Source organism: Oncorhynchus clarkii, chromosome 7 (genome assembly GCF_045791955.1).
Source record: "Oncorhynchus clarkii lewisi isolate Uvic-CL-2024 chromosome 7, UVic_Ocla_1.0, whole genome shotgun sequence".
In the NCBI taxonomy this organism is placed as follows: domain Eukaryota; kingdom Metazoa; phylum Chordata; class Actinopteri; order Salmoniformes; family Salmonidae; genus Oncorhynchus; species Oncorhynchus clarkii.
The window spans coordinates 65,142,065-65,153,908 of record NC_092153.1 but is presented as its reverse complement, the minus strand read 5'-3'; the positions used below and the strand labels follow the sequence as shown (position 1 = coordinate 65,153,908).

The following is an 11,844-nucleotide window of genomic DNA, read 5'->3' as shown; positions in this document are numbered from 1 at the left end:
ACCCACTATGTGTGCACTCACTTGGTAGTTTATTGGCCATATACCACAAACCCCCAAGGTGCCTTATTGCTATTATAAACTGGTTACCAACATAAATAGAAAAGTTACCAGATATATATTGTCTGATATACACACGGCTGAAATGCTGTTTCAGCCAATCAACATTCAGGACCCAAACTACCCGGTTTATAATTAGCATTATCAAATATAATCTCATATTACTGTGTTAAAATAACTTTTCAGTGAAAATCGCACTTTTAAAAATCTATATTCTGTTAACTCATACCCAAATAATGCTGTTGACTCATCCCATACTCGTATTTGTGGCCAAAGCATAAATTGCAGGACCGAGTTTGGGAAACCCTGTCATAAATGCTGGATAAACAATACTAATGTATTCTACATAACATAACCTGTAATAGAAGGAAATCAGTCAATTGGGCTGGCGTGGTTACATGTTGTTGTGAGGCCAGTTGGACATATTGCCAAATTCCCTAAAATGACGTTGGAGGTGGCTTATGGTAGAGAAATGAACATTCAATTCTCTGGAAACCACTCTGGTGGACATTCCTGCACTCAGCATGCCAATTGCACGGTCCCTTAAAACTTGAGACATCTGTGGCATTGTGTTGTGTGACAAAATGTAGTTTTTTGGTCCCCAGCACAAGGTGTATCTGTGTTATGATCATGTTGTTTATTCAGCTTCTTGATATGCCACACCTGTCAGGTAGATGGATTACCTTGGTAAATGATAAATGCTTACCAACATGGATGTAAACAAATTTGTGCACAACATTTTAGAGAAATAAGCTTTTTGTGCATATGGAACATTTATGGGATTTTTCATTTCAGCTGATGAAACATGGGACCAACACTTTACATGTCGCGTTACAATTTTTGCTCAGTATACATCATTGGTCTCTCTACACCGCTTTTTATTGAAGAAAAAAAATACTTGTTCATGTAGTCATACCAGAAACGGTATAGCCATACTACTCCACTCCAGTAGACGGCGATAGGCCAGGGGTAGAGCACTTTCTTTACTAACCCCAGCAGATATACTTTTGAGGAAATGGGAAAACTCCATTGTTTACGTTGTGTACGTTGCCCATGCATCGTCAATGAAATGTCTTTATTATTTTGGAACTTCTGTGAGTGTAATGTTTACTGTTAATGTTTATTTCACTGTTGTTTATTACCTACTTCACTTGCTTCGGCAATGTTAACATTTGTTTCCCATGCCAATAAAGCCCTTGAATTGATAGTACATTGTGGGCGACTATGAGGCAAAGAAAGCTCTCCTTCAAGTAGTGAATGGGAGTCAATTGGGCGCTAGCTCGAAAACCCAACATTAGTATGAATTTTGTCAACAAGAAGTACAACATTACACATATTTTCCGACATGTGAGATAATTAACTTGTTCTCTGTACTATCATGTAGCTTTGGAATCGTGACAGTACGTACTTTTGAGGAAAACGGGCAGGTTTCTCGACTCATTCCCTTACATTGAGAAGGGACTGCGTGACGATTAGTTTAGAAACCGCGTGACGCAGCATGACAACGTCAACGCGATTGGTCGACAGTCTGCTGGATGAGGCCTTTCTCTAATATTTATGCCACAAACTGGCTAGTAAGATTATTTATTTCCGGTCAACGCCATTTTCGAACGACTTGTGGACTTCTTCTGCTGCTAGCAAAAATTCTTCGGAGCTGTAATAGGAGACTTTGGCCAATACATAACTGGTAACATTTCGATTCATGGAACTGGGAATGAAAACAAATCAAGATTTAGTAACATGCACTGTAAAATAGTTTATCTTCAGTTAAATTGAACCGTCAACAAAAGCCAGCTAGCTAGCTTGCTAACACCGATGCGCCTCCACGGCTAATGTGGCTGCTAACTAATGGAAACTAACAATGAACATAATTGACTAACTAGAGTGATACAATTAATAAAGTAGTTTAAAAAAAAATGTTTTTACTAACTGTCTGTAATTATTAAATGCATGTAACCATGCACTTTTTTTTTTTTAGCAAAGTAGCAAGGTCGAAACCTAATGTTAATATTAGCTAACGTTGGCTAAGCACTATAATTTGTCCGGTACCTAGCTAACTAACCAAGACTCCCTCTTTTTTTGTTCCAGTTTATTTATTATTTCGTCAGCTCTTCAAAGGAAACCAGGATCCGTCGAGATGGGAGGTAATTAGCTATGCATCCATCGTCTTTTCCGGTCTCCTGATCTGAAAATGAAAATAACTGCTTGGCACTAACAGCGTTGTCACAAATCACGATATATGGATTTCAGAATATATTAATTAATGTAATTGTGCATGACTGGATCTCATCTAGATTATTTAATTTTCCTCTTTAACCTTTAACTCTCAGAACCTGCTCATCTCAGAGATTGTCCTCTGGATTGCAAGGTGTATGTAGGAAACTTGGGCAACAGTGGAAACAAGACTGAGTTGGAGAGGGCGTTTGGGTACTATGGCCCTTTGCGGAGTGTGTGGGTGGCCAGGAACCCCCCAGGCTTTGCCTTTGTCGAGTTTGAAGATCCCAGAGATGCAACCGATGCTGTGAGAGAACTGGATGGACGGTAGGCCTCAAGGGGATATTCACTTGATTATTTGGGTCATAGCTCATGGCATACAAACATTGAAAGAGTATTCCAGTTTAACTTGTGATTCTGCTATTGCTCCATGTGAACAGGACGCTGTGTGGCTGCAGAGTGAGAGTTGAATTGTCCAATGGGGAGAAACGCTCAAGGAGCCGTGGACCTCCTCCCTCCTGGAGCCGTCGCACTGGACGTGAAGACTACAGCAGCAGGCGCCGTGGGAGCCCGCCTGTCAGACGCCGGTATAATACATCACCTCTCACCTACACTTATTCTCACCCACTTTTAACATGTAGTCCTACAAGTGTTTATCACCTACCTTGCCAGTCAACCCCAAGCCCTTCCATCACATCTCCCTCACTTCCAACTGTTCCATATGTACTATAATTTCAATTTAAACACTTGGACCTAACACACGATCCCGCACTGTAGGTTCGTTAGTGCAATCAGAGCTGAGAAATGTCAATTTACTCATCACAGGGATTGGGTCCCCTTTTAACAGTGACAATTTAGGTGATTTTGAAAGGCTTAATTCAGGCATCATTTGTTTAGATCTAGGCAATACATTTTTGAAATTACATTTTAGATAATTGGAACAAATTTCAATAAAGGGGGCATTTGTTTGATCATTTGATTACTATATGGATGTTGGTTTTGTTTCACTTTTCTCAGTTTGATTTTTTTCTATCTATATTAATAAAAATAAACCCCGTTGCAGAGTCATCACCATCCCTCTTCTCACCACCCTCTCAGACAGTCAACTAGTCCTCTTACAGCATCATGTGACCACTGACCAGCGCCAGCACCGTGCCCCACCCAATCAGCTTGGCTGGTGCCGTGTCACATGACCCAGGCATGGCCAGTCATGTTCCAGCCTATTGGTTCCTGAGCATGCAGCTCTCAGCCTCCTCCAACCTTAACCCGATCGGCATCGTCGCAGCCCACCTCACAATTCCGACCAATCAGCGATTTTAACTCCTTTCCCCAATTATCAACACAACCACCTACAAGCAGCACAGCAGCCCTCGGCTAACCCCAAAAAGACAGGGAAAATCTACAACTACTGTACCCCCTCCAGCCAACCAACTTCATATCTCCAACACTTGCAACTTGTGGCAAATCCTCTCTGCAAATTCTACCTCCCTCGCCATCAGTCTGGCTTCCTTGCGTCATTTCTATCTTGTGTCCAAACCTGAAAAAAATAGTAAGTTCCTTTTCTCCTGCTTTTTGTAGTGTCATGCTTACCACAGGTTTGGTTTTACAGCTGCTTGATGGTATGAAATTGGCGGTCATGGAAATTGTCATTTGAATTTAGTTTCAAACATCAACTTGTGAGTACAATAATAAGAATCTTGAATCCCCCTCCCATAGATCATACATGAAAAGCTTTTGTCCTTAAACTCAAAAGTTCTGTGGTCTTGGAGCTGCCCTGGTTAGCATGAACTGTATGAGGTCCAATATTGGTAATGTGCCCTATGTCCATCTATGCAACAAAACAGTACAGTATGTAGCTTAAGTCTGCATACCTGTACTTAAGAATGTTCTCTCTAATTCATTCTCACTTGGTTTTATAAGAGGTCTCATTTTGACCTCAGTTGGTTGTCCAAGCATTCTGTCCTCTAGCAGGGGTGCAGAGAGGATGTCCTATTCTGATCTGTCTGCAGAAAGAGGAAGGCTGTGTGGTATTGTTAAATGATTGGAATGGTGTTTCTTCAGGGATAAGGAATGCCATATTTGATTGGAGGTGATGCCTTTATGCACTGTATTAAATGTTTTTCCTGCTCCATCCACCTCCAGCTCTCCTAGGAGGAGGAGCTTCAGCCGCAGTCGCAGCAGGTGAGCCTAAGTGCCTCTTTACCCCAGCCTACAACGTAATCAGTGTTGTGGTAACTAACTATAGTTTTCCACACAAATATAAATATATCTGTACCCAATAGTAGATCAGTCTAGTACAGATTAGGGGTGTAACAGTACACCAAACCCATGGGGTCACGGTTCTGTTTCGATACAGCGGAAAAATTAAATGCCAACAGTTTATGTAGTAAAACTAAAATAAATAAAATGTTATTAGTAACATGCGCCGAATACAACAGGGGTAGGCTTACAATTAAATTTTTACAGTTGAAGTCGGAAGTTTACATACACCTTAGACAACTACATTTAAACTCGGTTTTTCACAATTCCTGACATTTAACCCTAGTAAAAATTCCCTGTCTTAGGTCAGTTAGGATCACCACTTCATTTTAAGAATGTGAAATGTTAGAATAATAGTTAATTCAGCTTTTTTCTTTAATCACATTCCCGGTTGGTCAGAAGTTTACATTAACTCAATTAGTATTTGTTAGCATTGCCTTTTAAATTGTTTAATTTGGGTCAAATGTTTCAGGTAGCCTTCCACAAGCTTCCCACAATAAGTTGGGGGACTTTTGGCCCATTCCTCCTGACACAGCTGGTGTAACTGAGTCAGGTTTGAAGGCATCCTTGCTCGCACACTCTTTCAGTTCTGCCCACAAATGTATTGGATTGAGGTCAGGGCTTTGTGATGGCCACTCCAATACCGTGACTTTGTTGTTCTTAAGCCATTTTGCCACAACTTTGGAAGTATGCTTGGGGTGATTGTCCATTTGGAAGACCCATTTGCGACCAAGCTTTAACTTCCTGACTGATGTCTTGAGATGTTGCTCCAATATATCCACATAATTTTCCTGTCTCATGATGCCATCTATTTTGTGAGGTGCACCAGTCCCTCCGGCAGCAAAGCACCCCCACAACATGATGCTGCCACCTCGTGCTTCATGGTTGGGATGGTGTTCTTCGGCTTGCAAGCCTCTCCCTTTTTCCTCCAAACATAACAATGGCCATTTTGGCCAGACAGTTCTATTTTTGTTTTATCAGACCAAAGTACGATCTTTTTCCCCATGTGCAGTTGCAAACGGTAGTCAGGCTTTATTGCGGTTTTGGAGCAGTGGCTTCTTCCTTGCTGAGCGGCCTTTCAGGTTATATAGGACTCGTTTTACTGTGGATATAGATACTTTTGTACCCGTTTCCTCCAGCATCTTCACAGGGTCCTTTGCTGTTCTGGGATTGATTTGCACTTTTGGCACCAAGGTACGTTCATCTCTAGGAGACAGAACGCGTCTCCTTCCTGAGCAGTATGACGGCTGCGTGGTCCCATTTTTTTTTTTTCTGAGGTCTTGGCTGATTTCTTTTGATTTTCCTTTGTCAAGCAAAGAGGCACTGAGTTTGAAGGTAGGCCTTGAAATACCAGAAGCTTCTAAAGCCATGACATCATTTTCTGGAATTTTCCAAGCTGTTAAAAGGCACAGTCAACTTAGTGTATGTAAACTGCTGTCCCACTGGAATTGTGATACAGTGAAATAATCTGTCTGTAAACAATTGTTGGGAAAATGACTTCTGTCATGCACAAAGAAGATGTCCTAACCGACTTGCCAAAACTATAGTTTGTTAACAAGAAATTTGTGGAGTGGTTGATAAACGAGTTTTAAATGTCTCCAACCTAAGTGTGTAAACTTCCGATTTCAACTGTACTTACAGGCCCCTAACCAACAATGCCGTTTAAAAAGTACAAATAAGAAATAAAAGTAACAAGGAGTTAAAGTGCTACAGAAAAATAACAATAGCGAGACTATATAAAGGGGGTACCAGTACAGAGTCAATGTGCAGGGGCACCTGTTAGTCAACGTAATTCAGGTAATATGTACACTACTGTTCAAAAGTTTGTGGTCACTTAGAAATGTCCTTGTTTTTGAAAGAAAAGCACAATTTGTCCAATAAAATGACATCAAATTGATCATAAATGCAGTGTAGACATTGTTAATGTTGTATGACTATTATGGAATATCTACATAGGTGTACAGAGACCCGTTAACAGAAACCATCACTCCTGTGTTCCAGTGACATGTTAGCTAATCCAAGTTTATCATTTTAAAAAGGCTAATTGAGCATTAGAAAATTGCAAAAGGGTTATGTTAGCACAGCTGAAAACTGTTCTGATTTAAAGAAGCAATAAAACTGGCCTTTTAGACTTGAGTATCTGGAGCATCAGCATTTTTGGGTTTGATTAAAGGCTCAATGGCCAGAGAAATACTTTATTCTGAAACTAAATGACAACTTGTTCTCAACTGGCCTACCTAGTTTGAGAAACAGATGCCTCACAAGTCCTCAACTGGCAGCTTAATTTAATTAGTACCCGCAAAACACCAGTCTCAACGTCAACAGTGAAGAGGCGACCCCGGGATGCTGGCATTCTAGGCAGAGTTGCAAAAAAAAAGCCATATCTCAGACTGGCCAATAAAAATAAATGATTAAGATGGGCAAAAGAACAGACACTGGACAGAGGAACTCTGCCTAGAAGGCCAGCATCCCAACGTCGACTCTTCACTGTTGACGTTGAGACTGGTGTTTTGCCTGTACTATTTAATGAAGCTGCCAGTTGAGGACATGAGAGGAGTCTGTTTCTCAAACTAGACACTCTAATGTACTTGTCCTCTTTCTCAGTTGTGCACCGGGGCCTCCCACTATTCTGGTTAGAGACAGTTTGCGGTGTTCTTTGAAGGGAATAGTACACAGCGCTGTACGAGCTCTTCAGTTTCTTGGCAATTTCTCACATGAAATATCCTTAACTTCTCAAGAAAAGATTGACAAGTTTTAAAATATATATATTTCACCAGGTAGGCCAGTTGAACAAGTTCTCATTTACAGTTTTAGAAGAAAGTTATTTGTTTCTGGCCATTTTGAGCCAGTAATCGAACCCACAAATGCTGATTCTCCAGATAGTCTAAAGGCCAGTTTTATTGCTTCTTTAATCAGCACAAGTTTTCAGCTGTGCTAACATAATTGCAAAAGGGTTTTCTAATGATCGATTAGCCTTTTACAATGATAAACTAGGGTTAGCTAACACAACGTGCCATTGGAACACAGGAGTGATGGTTGCTGATAATGGGCCTCTACGCCTACGTAGATATTCCATAAAAAATCTGCCGTTTCCAGCTACAATAGTCATTTACAGCATTAGAAATACAGTATAGATCATTGTTAAACAATTTATTTTAATGGATAAAAATGTTATTTTTTAAATAAAGGTTAAAGTGACTATGCATAGATGAGAGTAGCAGTGGTGTTAAAGGGGGGAATGCAAATAGTCTGGGTAGCTATTTGATTAGCTGTTCAGGAGTCTTATGGCTTGGGGGTAGAAGTTGTTTAGAAGCCTCTTGGACCTAGCCATGGTGTTCCGGTACCGCTTGCTGTGCAGTCTATGACTAGGGTGGCTGGAGTCTGACAATTTTTAGGGCCTTCCTCTGACACCGCCTGCTGTAGATGTTCTGGATGGCAGGAAGCTTGGCTCCAGTGATGAACTGGGCCGTACGCACTACCCTCTGTAGTGCCTTGCGGTCGGAGGCCGAGCAGTTGCCATACCAATCAGTGACGCAACCAGTGGTGCATCACTGATTGGTATGGTGCAGCTGTAGAACCTTTTTAGTATCTGAGGACCCATGCCAAATCTTTTCAGTCTCCTGGAAGGGAATAGGTTCTTCACGACTGTCTTGGTGTGCTTGGACCATGTTAGTTTGTTGATGTGAATACAAAGGAACTTGACGCTCTCAACCTGCTCCACTACAGCCCCGTTGATGAGTGGGTGTGTGCTCGATCCTCCTTTTCCTGTAGTCCACAATCATCTCATTTTGTCTTGATCACGTTGAGGGAGAGGTTGTTGTTGTCCTGGAACCACACGACCAGGTCTCTGACCACCTCCCTATACCGACAACAACGAGACAGCCTAATCAGGCCTACCGCTGTTGTCATCGGAAAACTTAATGGTGTTGGAGTCGTGCCTGGCTGTGCAGTTGTGGGTGAACAGGGCGTATAGGAAGGGACTGAGCACGCACCCCTGAGTGGCCCCTGTGGTGAGGATCAGCGTGGCAGATGTGTTGTTGCCTACCCTTACCACCTGGGGGTGGCCTGTCAGGAAGTCTAGGATCCAGTTGCGGAGGGAGGTGTTTAAGTCCTAAGGTCCTTAGCTTATTGTTGCGCTTTGAGAGTACTGTGGTGTTGAATGCTGAGCTGTAGTCAATGAATAGCATTCTAACATAGGTGTTCCTTTTGTCCAGGTGGGAAAGGGCAGTGTGGATACAATATTGCACTCATCTGTGGATCTGTTGGGGTGGTATGCAAATTGGAGTGGGTTTAGGGTTTCTGGGACAATGGTGTTGATGTGAGCCATGACTAGCCTTTCAAAGCACTTCATGGCTACAGACATGAGTGTCGGTAGTCATTTAGGCAGGTTACCTTAGTGTTCTTGGGCACAAGGACTATGGTGGTCTACTTAAAACATGTTGGTATTAGACTCTGACAGGGAGAGGTTGAAAATATCAGTGAAGACACTTGCCAGTTGGTCAGCGCATGCTTGCTGTACACGTCCTGGTAATCCGTCTGGCCTTATCCAATTACGATCTTGTCTCATTGCTGCAATTCCCCAACGGGCTCGGGAGAAGCGGCGGTCGAACCATGCGTTCTCCGAAACATGACCCGCCAAACCGCGCCTAACACATGCTTGCTTAACCCGGAAGCCAGCCGCACCAATGTGTCGCAGAAAACACAGTTCAGCTGATGACTGAAGTCAGCCTAGAGGCACCCGGCCCGCCACAAGGAGTCGCTAGAGCGCAATGAGCCAAGTAATGCCCACCCCTGGCCAAACCCTCCCCTAACCCGGACGATGCTGGGCAATTGTGTGCTGCCCTATGGGACTCACGGTTGTGACGTCCTGGGATCAAACCCAGGTCTGTAGTGACGCTTCAAGCACTGCGATGCAGTGCCTTATACCACTGCGCAGCTTGGGAAGCCCCATAGGGTCTAGTTAACGTAAGCCATAGATATTTACTCGAGGTGCATAGGCCTACAATGCAGTGTTTATTTTCTGTATTCAGGTTCACAGGGTTGACTGAGCTTCCTCACTACGTGTACCGTTACACCCCTAGTACACATGGTTCTCACATTGTTGATACTAATTGGGGCTGTCTAGTTTCAAGTGACAGTTCTTCAAATGTAATAATCCTGATATCTGAATACATGTCAGTACATTGGAAACACTAACTTGTTCTTCTCTAGGTCTCTGTCAAGAGACCGAAGAAGAGAGAGGTCTATCTCCAGAGACAGGAACCATAAACCTTCAAGATCCTTCTCAAGGTCTCGGAGGTAAATGTGTGTGCGTGTTCACTGGCGTCTGTGTATTAACATGCGTCTTCCTATATAGGCTTGTATTTTTTTAGGCCTATGGATTGTAGTAATGCATTGTGCAAGTTATTCTTGTTTCTGACAACTTTTTATTTTATTTATTTATTTTTCAGCCGCTCCAGGACCGCTGAGAGAAAGTGAGTGTCTGACAGTCTGAACTCAGTCCAAGCCTGAGTATGTCTTGTATAGAATCAGGTTCTGGATGAGTGCATTTCATTTTTAAATGATTAACCTTTTTAGATTTGTGTTTAGGTGAGAGAGCCATGTCTGTCCATCTGTGAAACAACTGTTTTTGAAAGCTGTATAGTTCAAATTACTGTCTTTATTCTACCAAATGTCTCATTTTCACTTGTTTAAACATACAGATGACTGACTTACTGTCCAACTACACCTAACACATTGTCCAATAGGGGCAGGGGTTGGTTTTGAACATTCAGTCCAGCCTAAATATGGGAGTATCTGTCAATGTGGGAATAACATAACTACTTTATTTGTTTCTGTTAAACTGTTTGAAGTGATTGAATTAAACATTTGGTAACATGTTTCACTGGGCATAAATTTTTGCATTTTTTAATGATGTAGAATTTTGATTGTGACACTGTTCTTGGATGGGAGATAAAAGCTTTTGAGTTACACTTTAACTGTTCTGTCATTAAATTGTTCTTCAAGTGGAAATTTGTCTAACTCAGCTTGAGTACATCCCATTTTAACTTCTACATATTTAATTGATTCTGACTGATTTGTTGAGATCTACCCACATTGCAAGTACAGTGCATTTGAAAATGTATTTAGACCCATTTACTTTCTCCATTTTGTTCATTTACAGCCTTATTCTGAAACTGAGTATTTAAAAAAAATCTCCATCGACACACAATACCCCAAAATGACAAAGCAAAAACAGGGTTTTAGAAATGTTTGCAAATGTATTTATGTTAAATTAAATAAATAAAATAATTTACTTGGTTGTTGTGCTGTTGAAGGTGAACCTTCACCCCAGTCTGATTTCCTGAGCGCTCTGGAGCATGTTTTCATCAAGGATCTCTGTACTTTGCGCTTTAATCTTTCCCTCGATCCTGACTAGTCTCCTAGTCCCTGCCACTGAAAAACATCCACACAGTATGCTGCCGCCACCCATGCTTCACCATGGGGATGGTGCTAGTTTTCCTCTAGACCTGGCGCTTAGCATTCAGGCCATCATGTTCAATCTTGGATTCATCAGACCAGATGATCTTGTTTCTCATGGTCAGTCCTTTAGGTGCCTTTTGGCAAACTCCAAGCGGGCTGTCATGTGCCTTTTTACTGAGGAGTGGCTTCTGTCTGGCCGCTACCATAAAGGCCTGATTGGTGGAGTGCTGCAGAGTTGGTTCTCCTTCTCGAAGGTTCTTTCTCCAGAAGAACTCTGGAGCTCTGTCAGTGTGGCCATCAGGTTCTTGGTCACATCCCTGACCAGGGCCCTTCTCCCGATTTGCTCAGTTTGGCCGGGCAGCCATCTCTAGGAAGAGTCTTTCTTGGTGGTTCCAAACCTCTTAATTTTAAGGATGATGGAGATCACTGTGTTCTTGGGGGAACTTCAATGCTGCAGACTTATTTCATTTAGTACCCTTCAGGTCTGTACCTTGACACAATCCAGTCTCGGAGCTTTACGGACAATTCCTTCAACCTCATGGCTTGGTTTTGCTCTGACATGCACTGTCAGCTGTGGGACCTTTTTATATAGACAGGTGTGTGCCTTTTCCAAATCATGTCCAATCAATTGAATTTACCACAAGTGGAAACAGGATGCACCTGAGCTCAACATGTTTTTGCTTTGTCATTATGGGGTATTGTGTGTAGCTGGATGAGGAGCAAATGTATTTAATCCATTTTAGAATAAGGCTGTAACGTAACCAATGTCTGAATACTTTCCCAATGCACTGTATATACCTTAATATTTAAATTGCGTAAGTTTTAACTTGCAATCCCTTTATAACGAAGTCA

The 11,844-nt window shown here is 42.0% G+C and overlaps 1 protein-coding gene across 3 annotated transcripts; it reads left to right on the top strand.

The window, feature by feature from the left end:
* Window positions 1-1,636: 1,636 nt before the first annotated feature.
* On the top strand, window positions 1,637-10,411 carry LOC139413693 (serine/arginine-rich splicing factor 3-like). 3 transcript variants are annotated; one of them, XR_011634826.1, is made up of 8 exons: window positions 1,637-1,744; window positions 2,146-2,201; window positions 2,388-2,598; window positions 2,712-2,858; window positions 3,335-3,820; window positions 4,414-4,452; window positions 9,742-9,828; window positions 9,981-10,411. XR_011634826.1 is itself a non-coding variant. In XM_071161365.1 (7 exons), the coding sequence occupies exons 2-7, from the start codon at window positions 2,195-2,197 to the stop codon at window positions 10,006-10,008; spliced, it is 519 nt and encodes a 172-aa protein (XP_071017466.1). In that variant the 5' UTR covers window positions 1,637-1,744; window positions 2,146-2,194; the 3' UTR covers window positions 10,009-10,411. The 3 variants fall into 3 exon arrangements, 2 of the variants coding, with proteins under 2 accessions (XP_071017466.1, XP_071017467.1); XM_071161365.1 differs by lacking the exon at window positions 3,335-3,820; XM_071161366.1 differs by lacking the exons at window positions 3,335-3,820; window positions 4,414-4,452.
* The last annotated feature ends 1,433 nt before the right edge of the window (window positions 10,412-11,844 follow it).

Coding starts and splice junctions, on each gene's coding strand:
- LOC139413693 (XM_071161365.1), top strand. Junction 2,599..2,711: donor GTGAGAGAACTGGATGGACG/GTAGGCCTCAAG, acceptor CCATGTGAACAG/GACGCTGTGTGGCTGCAGAG. Junction 9,829..9,980: donor TCCTTCTCAAGGTCTCGGAG/GTAAATGTGTGT, acceptor TTTATTTTTCAG/CCGCTCCAGGACCGCTGAGA.